Source organism: Passer domesticus, chromosome 7, assembly GCF_036417665.1.
Source record: "Passer domesticus isolate bPasDom1 chromosome 7, bPasDom1.hap1, whole genome shotgun sequence".
In the NCBI taxonomy this organism is placed as follows: Eukaryota; Metazoa; Chordata; class Aves; order Passeriformes; family Passeridae; genus Passer; species Passer domesticus.
The window spans coordinates 36,073,523-36,085,810 of record NC_087480.1 but is presented as its reverse complement, the minus strand read 5'-3'; the positions used below and the strand labels follow the sequence as shown (position 1 = coordinate 36,085,810).

The following is a 12,288-nucleotide window of genomic DNA, read 5'->3' as shown; positions in this document are numbered from 1 at the left end:
CCAACAAGAATTACTTAGTTTTTTCTGCCACTAACTTCTTAGCAGCTTCAGGTATTCATTTCAGTAGCAAAGGTATTTCCTATCAACTCTGCTAAACACTTTACGAGCTGTAAAGTTAAGCCTGCAGGGTTCTGAGACAATACCTGTCCTCTGGGAGATGCCTCGCCTCCAATCCTCACCTGTAAGTCAGAGCTTATGTTAGAGCTGTCAAAATCATCTTGGAAGCTGTGGTCCACTTATAATCTTTTTTTTTTACTATTTCCTTTCCACACATGGCTTGCCTACAACTTGATCTTTCTCCCACTACCTCTTCCCTGTTTGCCTTTCTCTCTAAGGACCTAACTTTACTTCCTGTTCTCACATTTTAGCACATCCAGCCAGCTACAAAAATCAAACCTACTTCTTATGTTGGAAGGTTTGAAACCCACCAGCAACAGGTTCTCTCCAAAACTGCAAATTACCAACAGTTCTCAATCCACGGGCCTTAGTTTGCCAATTACATTGAAAGGTGATTTCCAGCCATGAGCTACAGCTGGATGCTAGAACACAACATCTGAAAAATGTTTAAACCATCACAGAAGAAATCCCCTACTGATCTGGCTTTAGGTGCCTGCCTGACACAAAACTTATTGCTGTTTCAAACCAGACAACCTTTCCCACCAACACAGGCAAACCAAGCCAGCTTTGCTGGAGCTAACAACCATCATGAGGCTCCTTGGAGTCCCATCCACAGGGCCACTTAATCCTTTGCTGAATCCTCTTCCCAAGATGAGAGGGCTCCAGACCACTCGAGGTCACATTGGCCAGGAAAACAAGGCAGTTGCTGTGTTGTCAGAAAGCTGTGAGGAAACACCTCCTGCTGCAGGGCCTTTCCAACAACCTGGGTGCACTCAAGGAGGAACCTGCCAGGAATAACCTGATTTTGCTTAAAAATAGAGAGGGTGGAGGCAATGCTGCTACACAGGGCCAAAACCAGACAAAACCAGATAATCAGTTAGGTTGGAAAAGACCTCTGAGATCATCAAGTCCAACCTATGACCCCACACTGCCATGTCAACTAGTGGTGGCAACTAGCTGAGTGCCATGACCAGTTATTCTCTGAATAGCTCCAGGGGCAATGACTGCAGCCCATTTCAATATATAATTAACCCTTCTAAAAAGAAATCCTTCCTAACAACCTAAACCTCCCCTGGCGCAGCTTAAGGCTGTGTCCACTTCTCCTGTTGTTAGCCATCAGAGAGGAAGAGTCTGATCCCCGCCTGGCAGCAACATCCTGTAACAAAGTTCTAAAAAGTGATAAAGTCCCCCACTCCAGCCGCTTCTGCTCCCTAGGCAGAAGGTTCTCCTCCCCATCTCCCCTCCCAGCTGGTCCTGGTGCTCCAGCCCCTTCCCCTTTCTGGACCCGCTCTAACAGCTCCATGTCCTTCCCGAACGGAGAGGCCCAGAACTGGACACAGCACTGGAGGAGTGGCCTCACCAGAGCCCAGCACAGGGACAATCACTTCCCCAGCCCTGCTGGCCACGCTATTTCTGACAGAGAGAGGCACAAAAGAGGGAAAACCCCAAAGCCACAATCCCCGGAGGGCAGCAGCCGTTCCAGCGCCAGCAGGGGCTGCCGGCTGCTCCCTCCTCCCGCCGCAATTCCACACTCGCCGGGCTTCCCGACGGCATGGCGGCGCCCCGGCTTCCCCCCCACCGCCGCATATCGCGACATATCGCGCTCACCACACGAAGTCGTTGCTCTTGTCCTCGTAGGAGTTGATGAGCCCGTTGCAGAGCGGCGTGAGCAGCGGCCTCTTCCTGCCGCCGCCCCCCGGCGCCGCCGAGGAGCCGCCGGGCCGCGCCGCCCCCGCCGCCAGCCGGGCCAGCCCCGCGCCCGACCCCGACACGGCGGCCGCCACCAGCACGGGCCGCGCCGCGGCGCCGCCCGAGGAGGACGAGCCGGGGGCCATGGCCGCCGAAGAGGAGGAGGAGGACGAGGAAGAGGAGGAGGATGAGGCCGGTGTGGCGGCGGGCGGCACGGCGGGGTGCGGCGGGCGGCTGCCCGACATGCCGAGGCCGGGCCGGGCCGGGCGGAGCGGCCTCAGCGCATCCCCGTGCGCGCAGGGGAGAATAAAGTTCCTTCAAAGAAAAAAAAAAAAAAAAAAGAAAAGAGGGGGAGGGGAGGAAAAAAAAAGAAAAATGAGAAAACCCCACAATAAAAAAAAAACCAAAACGGCGGCCCCGGCGCGGCGCTTGTTCAAGCTTTATTGACAGGCGGACAGCGCGGCCGCGCGTGCGCGGGGCGGGGCCGCGCCCTGCGGGGCGGGGCGAGGCGGGGCCGCGCTCCCCTCACGGAGCGGCAGGGCCGGGGCTGCTGGGGACTGGGGTTTTCTGCTCACAACCTCGGCTCCGAGCGTGGCCAGCGGCTTCCAGCCGTGCCTGGAGCTGCTCACCCTGACACCACATCTAGCGGTGCACAATCCTGCGGCACAATTCTGTTGAGGAGCTGCTTGAGGGAGCTGGGGGGTCTCAGCGGAACCTTCTCGCTCCCTACAGCTACCTTACAAGAGGTTGTGGCCCGGTGAGGGTGGGAATTACTCCTAGGCAAGCAGCGATAAATTGGACATAACCTCAAGCTGTGCCAGGGGAGGTTCAGGCTGGACATAGGGAGGAATTTTTAATTTTTTCACGCTAAAGGGTGATTATGTATTGGAATGGGCTGCCCAGGGAGGTGGTGTAGTCGCTGTCTGTGGAGATGTTTAAGGAAAGACTGCACGTGGTGCATGGTACTCGGTGCCGTGGTCTGGTTGACAAGGTGATTTTCTATCATAATTTGGGCTCAATGACCTTGTGGGTCTTTTCCAGCCTAACTGAGTCTGTGATTCTGTGATTTCCCTCAGAGCACTGAGGGGAGGGAGGGCAGCCGGCCTCAGAGGGAAATGTGCCAGGCTGTCACTCACAGGCGCTCCCTGCACTCCCTGAACCCCCAGCACCACAGAGATCCTCTGAAGGGTGGGGCTGATGGGTCTCTCAAGGATGTTCTACCTTAGATAGCTGCCCCAAAAGGCAGCTCTAAGCATGCTGAGCTTTATCCCGTGCCATGCAGCCCCACACAAAGAAATGGATCCATGGACCGAGGCCAGTTGTGTGAGGTTCAACAAGTGCCCAGTCTGCACTTGGGTCACAAGAATCCCAGGCAGTGCAACAGGCTGGAGGAGAAGTGGCCTGTGGAGGAGGACTTGAGGTTGCAGCAGCCTCACCTCAAGTGCTCTGTCCAGTTCTGGGCCTCTGACTGCAAGAAAGACTTTGAGGAGCTGAAATGGCTCTAGAGAAGGGCAGCAGGGCTGGGAAAGGGGCTGGAGGACAAGTCCTCTGAGGAGCAGCTGAAGAAAGTCCTCTGGGGCTCATGCTGAAGAAAAGGAGGCTCAGGGGGGACTTTATCACTCTAAAACTCCCTGGTAGGAGGGTGTAGCCAGGTGGGGATTGGGCTCTGCTCTCAGGTAACAAGTGACAGGAGAAGAAATGGCCACAACCTGGTCAGAGTAGGTTAAGATTGGACATCGGGAAGAATTTCTTCATGAAAAAGGTTGTTAGGCATTAGAACAGACTCCCAGGGAGCTGGTGGAGTCCCCATCCCTGGAGCTGTTCATGAAATGACTGGACATGGCACTCAGTGCCCTAGTCTGGGTGACAAGGTGGTGATCAGGCACAGGTTGGACTAGATGATCTTAGAGGTATCTTCCAACCTAAATGATTCTATGAACAGATTTTCCCAGGTTTGTGCCAGCTCTCTGCTGCCTGGGTGGGGGGGAATCCCAGTGGTGAGCACCACAGCCTGTGGGGTTCCTGTTGCCCAACAGCAGGCCTGAGTTTTACAGAGCGAGGGCAGACCAGTTTCTGCACAAGTTAATTAGTGAAGTGTTGATAAAGGACGCCCCAAAGATGTTTTGGGTGTTAGGAGAAATGTCCGCAGACCCAGCCTTTTGCAAGCCAAACTGAAAAGTTCATGAAACACAGCACTTGTCAACTCCTTGGCTTGGCCAGAAGTCCTGTGGAGAGATAGCTGCTGTTCCCTTTAATTTCTCTTTCAACAGCCTATGGGAACAGATTGCCTCCTTTGCATTGAGTAACTGTATTGTCTGCAGTCAGCTTTACCTGTCCAGAGTGGAGGAGGCAGCTGGTGAAACACCAGGGCATTCCCTGAGGAGGGTAATCCTAAACCCAGGTGGGAAAACGCCCAGAAAGATCAGCACTGCAGCACTCCTCCCAGCAGGGACAGCAGAGTGAGCTGCAAAACCAGTTTGGGAGCTGGTAAAACTGGTCTGAGAGAGAGAAAAAGGTGCTTCAGGTAGGCAGTATTGGTCAGGAGACCTCCCAGGCATGCAGCAGGCTGGCAGGGATGCTGGGTGACAAATGTCCCAGAGGCAGCACGGTAAAACACCGTTCTGGATTTACCCTGGAGATGCAGCTGAAGGGGTGGAGCTCTGGAGTGCTCCTCCAGAGCTGCTGGAATACCACTGGGTATTTGCATCTCTAGGTTTACTCCTTGTGTTGGGAAAAATCACCAAAGCAGTCAGCAAAACCCAAAATGTCTCTGAGGAATTCAATTCAAGCCAGGAAATTCAAAGTTAGAGTCCCTGTGAGATCCAGGTCAGCAGTCTCACCTTTACAAGCTGACATCTGCCATTAGAGTCACTCCCATTATTTAACTCTTTGTTGCTGTTATTAAAAACATTTTTAATATCGTTTTAGGGGCTCTTTTTGGTACTTTCTTTTGGGTTTGGAGGTTTTTTTTAAGCCATTGGGTTCCCCTGCTTTCTGTAAATAGATTTCTGCCTGACAGGTCTCAATACCAGCTCCATAAAGTCATTGAAGTGTAGTGATTCCCCTTGTTTGCAGTGGAAGCAAAAGAGAATTGCTGTTATTTAGAGCTTTCTTTCAGCCTGGCTGTTAGTGTCTGTGTGCATCTTATTTTCTGTTGCTAAGAGAAAGGGAAGTCTCATTTCCTTCTCTTCCAGAGGGATAAAAAACTTTATGGATGAGTGCCTACAATAGACTTTCACAAGTGGTAAGCAGTAGTACTGGCAATAGCACAACCCCATGCTTCACACTGAAATACTGGCTGATCCTTGAAAAGTCTTGCTGATGCCATTACTGACTGCTCCAGAGAGGAAAGAATGACACAGGCAAAAGCTGTTAAAGATCAAATATATGAGCACTTATGCCTGTACCTAACTGGCCTTCCCAACATCCCCTCCACCCACAGCCCTGGCAGTGAGTGTGACTCCCAGCACTTGGGAAGATCTCCCTGGTTCCTGAGCTTTAGGATACCATTATGAGCTCTTGGAGACCCTCTGAGTGATACCTGCTTTTCACTGCCCAGGTGCATCAGGAGCAGCCCCTGGCTCCTGGAGACACTTCTTTCCTGGGGTTACCTTGCATTACCAGTTCCACAATCCATGCATGCAGCCTAAGGGAAGGTTAGGTGCCACTTACTGGGGATACCTGTGTGTTGTATCAGGAAAAAGGACATGGAAAAAGTCTTCCAGTTCTAAAGTTCACTGCAGCTGGAACAGTGATGTGTCAGTTATCCTCCTGTTAGCACAAGATGAGCTCTAAGAAATAGTTTGATTTAGTCCAGATATCAACAAGACTGTGATTACTCTCAGTGGCCAGGGTACAAGAGTGAAACAGGATAGATCAGCTGTGAGAGGTTCCTCTGTCTCCTCCAGTCAGCAATGTCTGCAGGCCAGAATCCTGCACTGGAGCACAGCTCACGATGGGCTCAGCACAGAGGGGAAAGTCTTGGTGTGGGGGACACCTGCACCCTCATGTAGCACACTCTTCATAGGTCCTGCTTCAGAGGATTGCCTGTGTTTCCTCACTTAGTCCTAACAGGCATAGATCTGCTTGCCTTCAGAGGTGTGTGGATCAAGCATGGAAAGCAAACATCACCTGTTCCCAAGTGGTCTGAAACTTAGGCCAAAAACAAATCAGTTTCTTTGGGATAAGCTGCCTCCAGCTGTAGTCCTTAGTGGTTATTTTACACAAAGAAACTGGTATTTCTGACAGATGTACATTTTGTAAGACTGACTAGAGGAATCTGCTCTAACTTTTCTGTATTTTTTAGCCTCTAAAGCCAGTCACTGACAATGTCCCAGCAAAGTATCAGTTCTGATCCTGTGCAAAGACAGAAGACACACTACCATGGCATTAAAGGAAGGAGAAGCCAAGTACTGTCTATAAATGAATGAACTTTAATAGCAGTGTAAGATTCTGCTCTTTTGGGTACACAAACCCTATTTAATACAACCCCTGAGTTTGTGACATTTGCAGCTGCAGCTCCATGTACCTGTTCAACAAGCAGCTGCAGCCATGGTGTCCAAGTCGCAGCACAGCCATGGAAATCATTAAGGATACTCTGCATGGATCATCTTGCAGGGAGGCTGAGACTTCTTCCACACAGAGTGATCCACGGGCTGTGTGTCTGAGGGAAGTGACAGTCACCTCCCAGGCTCCAGGCTCTGGATTGTTGATGACTCATTAGGAAAATTGCTTCTACTTCCGTTTCTGAGCCTGCTGCTGCCACCTAATTTCCACCGGGTCCGTTAGTCCGTTCAGGAGCTCAGCAAACCCTGCTAGGAGCTGCCACCCTGGCTTGGGAATTGCTTCTTCAGAGGTTATTAGGGAACTTTATTAATAATCATTGCATTAACCTCTCAGCTAGTCGGTGATAGAAATGCCATTTCTTCCATTTTATAGCTGAGAAAAATGAAGCGTAGACAGATTCATCACTTGGTTACAGAGTCAATGGGAATTCTTAATGCTCCATAAATCTGAAAATTAGGCTGTCAGCAACTTCTGGAGTGAACCTGCAGCAAAGCCATTCAGGAGACCTAGTTCCTACCCATCAGGTGCCTCCTTCCCCAGTTACTGGGAGAAACCAGGACACATCTCTGAATTTCAATTCAGAGCCAGGCACAGAGACGTGGGGATATGGAAGGCATGGAGGAACACAGCTCAGCGCTCCCTGCCCACAGCAGACATCTCCTCCACAGCAAAGGGCATTGAGGAGGGGGCATGATGCACTTAGTGACCATGCTTTGATACAATTAGTTCAGAGGTCATCTAGAAACTCAGGTATGGGTCTGGTCACCACCTGAAACTTGACTCTGAAAGATTAGTTTATTGTTAAAATATACAGTTTAGGTTAACTCAGGGTGCTTGGGATATGAGAAGAGCAGGAGCTGTGGAGGACTGAGCTGGTTGGTTGTTTTTTAAATTTCTTTTCTAGTTTAATAGTGCAAAAGCTAGGACGGAGGATGCTTAGAGACATATACTCTATTTAAGATTATACAGAGTTCTTAAAGATTTTTTCCAATGCTTTATAACAACACCTTTGCTAGTTGCAAGATGAAATTTGATGCCTCAGCCTTGGGCTAGCTTCAAGCTGATATAGGGAATTTAAGCAAAAATGGTTTAGCCCCTTTCAGAAATCAAGAATCAGCAAAAATAAAATATTTAAATTTATTTCTGTGTTTAAAAAGGTCAGCTGTTTTAAAGCAAAAAAAAAAAAAGGCAAGAGGTATATGGTAGAAGTGTCACCTTTGCACTGCAAACAATTACATCATTCTGGTCTTCTGAGGAGAAATTTTCACTTGATTGAAAATGAGGTTAAAATAATTTGGTGATTTTTCTGTAATATTGAAATACTGTCTTCAAAGCTTCTAGGCTCTACAGAGACCTGAAGAGAAATGTCCATGGAACTGCTATTTTAATATGTGTGCACTGAAGCAAAGCTACAGAAGAGCCTGACCTACAGCAGCAGAAATACCTGATGCACTGCTCAAAATTAGGAAATTCCCTTTTCACAGGTAAAAATGATGATATCATCTTATTGTTAGACACCACACAGTAACAGATGTGTCCAGGGGCAGAGTGAAGGTTCCCTTATGGCACATCCTTTTGCTCCAAGGGTGTTTGACCTCCTATTAGGAGTAAGTTTTCTAGGCAAATATTAACTAAACCCTCTGCTCGGTATAAGCATGGATAGAGATGGTTTCTGACACACACAGGCTTGACCCAGACTCAGCTTGTGCAACCCCAGGTCTGTCTTGGGATGCTGAAGCTCTGCCAAGCTCTCTGCTTCTCATGCAGTGCAGCAGCAAGGCTCAGCTGTTCCTTACCTGCTCCCATTGACACCCCCAAACCTGGCCAAACTCAGCCCCTCTTGTCCCTCCCACTCAGCTAATACACCATGTCTAAATGCAACCACGACCTAACTACCTTCTTGTCTAACTAAAATAATCATTTTAATACAGATGATTTAGTATCTTATCTCTGTCTAGGCTGATTTCTGTCCCACAAAATATGATAGTGATGATGTAGTTATGTGCCCTTACAGTACTGAACAAGTTTATTTAGTGGACTGCATTTGGGTCTTTGAACATGAGCATGTGCTGCTATCTCTGAAAGATCCCTCCTTTATTATTATGGAAAGCAAAAGTCATAGGACCACAGAATGGTTTGCGTTGGAAGGGACTTTAATGACCATCCAGTCCCCCTTGTTATGCACAGGGACAACTTCCACTAGACCAGGTTGCTCCCAGCTCCATCCAGCCTGCCCTTGAACACTCTCAGGCTTGGGACAGCCACAGCTCTTGTCTTTCAGCAGAGAAATAGAAGAGATGCAGCATCATGCCAGGTGTCAGGACCTTGCAGGCACAAGAAATGTTGCTTGCCTTGAGCAGCTTCATCTGGGACCTCCACACACACATCCTCTGGCTGTTGGCCCAGGCACTATATTTAAGGTAATCCTGGGACTTCTGTCCTGCTTAGGATATAGGGTGATGATGCCTAACCCTCTCAATGGATGGGACCTGGTGCCTCTGCTGTTGGTAGCTGCTTTCCAGTCCTGCCTCATCGGCTGCTGCCTCGGGATGGGCCTAGGACCTGACTCTTCTGCTGTGTCTGAGAGCTGGTGGACCCTGTTACCAGAATCCTGCCCTGCCCTGCTGGGGTTACCCTGGGCTCCTGGCTTGGCCCCTGCATGGGGCAGCCCTCAGCTCCTTGGCTGCTTCCCCTGCCTGCTGTCTCTTTGCTAGGCTGGGTGGATGGCAGGTGACAGGGGTTAGTGCTGCAAGAAGCCCCCCAAAAGAGGCAGCTCTTGGTTTGTGGTAAGCTGTAGATGGCTGGTAGAAAATCACAGAATTTTAGAATGGTTTGAGCTGAAGGGGACCTTAAAGATTAACTGGTTCTAACGCCCTGCCATAGGCACAGAAAATTTTCATTAGCCCAGGTTCCTCCAAGCCCTGTCCAGCCTGGCCTTGAACACTTCCAGGGACTGGGCAACCACAGCTTTTCTGGGTAACCTGTTCTAGTGTGTCACCATCCTAATAGAGAAGAATTTCTTCCTGATATCCCATTTAAATCTGCCCTTTGTCAGTGTGAAGCCATTCCCCCTTGTCCTGCCACTCCAGGCTCTTTTCCGAAGTCCCTCTCTAGTTCTCCTGGAGCCCCTCTAGACCCTAGGGTCTTTCTCAAGTCTTCTTCAGGCTGAACACTCCCAGTTCTCCCAGTCTGTTTTCATAGAAGTTTATTTTCTGCTTATTTTTTAAATTAGTCCATAAAAAAATGTCTGTGGCCTTGTTACCCCTTTTGAGCTGCTGTAGCATCCCTGCATTGCCTCAGTTGGCCTTTGCCCGCCCAGCCCTGTGTAAGGCAGGGCACAATTCAGGCTGTCATGGCCAAGCAGAAGCTTCCCTCATTGGGAAGAACTGCAGTCCAGGAGCTGAGGATGCCTTCATAGCAGCAGCACTCTCACATGCTGCTTTAGCATCGGGCGATTAGCTGGAGTAGGGAAGACAAGGTTTTGAGAGCTGCTTCTTCTCAGTACCAGCGCTTGCCGTCAGAGGGCAAACTCAGCCCAAGTGAAGATGCACGTACCGGGTTATAGCAGCCTGCTGCTTCCCAGACTCATCTCTGCGAGGTAATGACAAAGGCGAGAGGCCATTTACCGTCCTTCTCACAGAGGACAGATGCAGCTTCCCATCCCTGCCTGCTGCCGGGAAGGACTCTGCTCCCCGGCTCCCTCGAGGGCAAGTCTTGCTCTGCAGGAGCATCCCAGCCAGCAGCAAGAGGCAAGGATGGTGCTGGAGCTTCAATTCAGAACAGTGTGTCACTGTGGGTCTCGCTAAAGAAAGATGCAGGTCACATTTTTTTATGGAACAAAAAAGAAGAAGATCCCAGTTTATTCATACATCTCTTCATATAGAGTTTTAAAAGAACATCCCCTGTCTATCCCCAGGCAGTAACAAGTTGTTACCCTGTATTGATCAGTCACTCAATCCCCCTGTGTGTACATGCAGAGAGAGTTGTTTGTGACATACTGTTTTCATTCTCCTACCTAACAGTGTAAAAACAGTTTATACAGGTGCCTAGTGTTTTTCATAGCCCTAGAGTTCTTTCTCAGGGAAAGCAGGTTGTTTTCCACAGTCCTAGAGTTTTTCTCAAGGAAAAAATGTTATTTTTCACTGCTGCAGGACTCTGTTCTCACTAAGAGTTGTCAGCTTTCTCATGGCTTCTGTTGGCTCAAGTCAGGATTCAGTTTGTGAGGCCTCTGGCCTGCTGTTCCACCACCACACAGTGTAACACAGAAGGGATTCCCAAAAAACAGCAGGTCTGGGCTTTAACATCCCAAATAGAGTTTAACCTTCATGCTCTAGCAAAATTTGTATTTATGGCTGAATATAGACTTTGAGCAGCACTCAAAAAACTGTACTGGTTGGTGCTTGTTTTCTATAGAGCTTCTTGCTGCTCTCCAGAGCCATCGGTGTTTATGGCTCTACAGCCCCATAAAAGCAGTGGCATTAAAGTAACCTCTGCTTTAGGGAAGTGGTGCTTCTCAGACGCATCCTAGAGGAGGAAAGTGTTCCATACTGCTGCAGCTCTGACCTCTCCCAGGAGCCCCATCTGCTGGCATGTGGGCCCGGCTGCCAGCCCAAAACCCTCCACGCTTCCCAAGGCATTTGGGGAGGATTTAAATCTTGCCAGCTCTCCCCTTTGCCTCTTCCAATGAATCTCAGTCTTAATCCACACCCCCCTCATAGCCAGAGACTTCCTTTAAAAAGCTTCAGGGGTTTTCAGAGGGGAATAATGAACCAGACGCTTTCCCGGTGTCTCTCTTTGTTTTTACAGCTCTGGGTCTCCCCTGAGGACAGAGAGTCCTTTGTACTGCATGGGGTCTCCTTACAAAAAGGGGCTTGTGAACAGAGCATCCTCCCACTGGGTACCACACCACATGGATTTTTTTTCCCACCTGTCCTCCTAGGCATAGCCAGTGTCAAATCCCTTTCTGTGTGTGAGGGACTGAGTCAAAAGCTTTAACCTTGGAGATGCAAGGTGGATGTATGCCAAATTGCTCAGTGCCATCCTGCTGCCCACCCTCAGTCTAGCTGGAAGGTAGACAAAGGGTTAACCTGGTTGTCATCATCTCCCCTGCCCAGCTGATATTTGGAGTGAAGCCACATTCCAGTTTAAAGACAGCTGATAATTGAATAAACTCTGCATCTTGAGTGAATTTAAAACCAAGACAGGAGCTCTCCCCATCAGAAGTCAATACGTTTCCTCTTGCAGGGATTTTTGTCCTGAGTAAATGCTGCAGCTGCTGCTTCCAGGGGATGAGTGCATGCTTGGGAGCAGTCAATTTTTGCCTGCCTTAAGGCTTTAAATTTAGGTCTCTATGCATAAAGGAGATTCCTATTTCTATTTCATGCTAAAGGTGAAATCTAGGGCTACCACCTCAAATGCCCTTAAAACCATTAAGCTTTAAGCAACTTACTGATGGTCCAGAATCCTTGTCCAAGTAACAAGGAAAGAAAGGCAGAGGGTTGCAAATATAGCTCAGGTACCTTATTATGTTTAGATCATGGTGTGAATGATGGAAACCAATGTGATGTAGCTAATTGACATCATGCTAATTAAATATTGGATACTTTCTGCATGTACCCTTGCAATAAATCACTCCTAGTTTCAGGTGGGAAATTCTCTCATTGTCAATATACAGATACACTGTGGACCTGGAGAAAGATGTTTCCTGAAAAGCTGAGGTTGGTAATTTATTGAGCTCTGTAAAATATATTTGCTTTGGTCCTTCTTTGTGTTCACTGTTCAATGATATTCAAACAAATGCCTTTGAGCCTGGGAACCAGCAGCTTTTTGGCACGTGTTCCTTTTGCAAATGGGGGCATTCACACCAGAAATGCAGTTCTACGATTTCATAGCCACGTGGTGGGTAAGAAGGGATGT

At 48.9% G+C, this 12,288-nt stretch overlaps 1 protein-coding gene across 4 annotated transcripts in view; it reads right to left on the bottom strand.

The window, feature by feature from the left end:
- The window catches only part of COP1 (COP1 E3 ubiquitin ligase), a 122,203-nt gene extending 120,014 nt beyond the window's left edge, over nucleotides 1-2,189 (bottom strand). For 2 of the 4 annotated variants that reach the window (XM_064427719.1, XM_064427720.1), the window contains exon 1: nucleotides 1,726-2,189. In XM_064427719.1, the coding sequence (XP_064283789.1) occupies nucleotides 1,726-2,051 (326 nt within the window). In that variant the 5' untranslated portion in view covers nucleotides 2,052-2,189. Of the gene's footprint in view, nucleotides 1-143; nucleotides 163-400; nucleotides 440-1,725 lie in introns of those variants that run through there. The other 2 variants (XM_064427726.1, XM_064427725.1) reach the window with 2 other exon arrangements.
- Nucleotides 2,190-12,288: the final 10,099 nt, after the last annotated feature.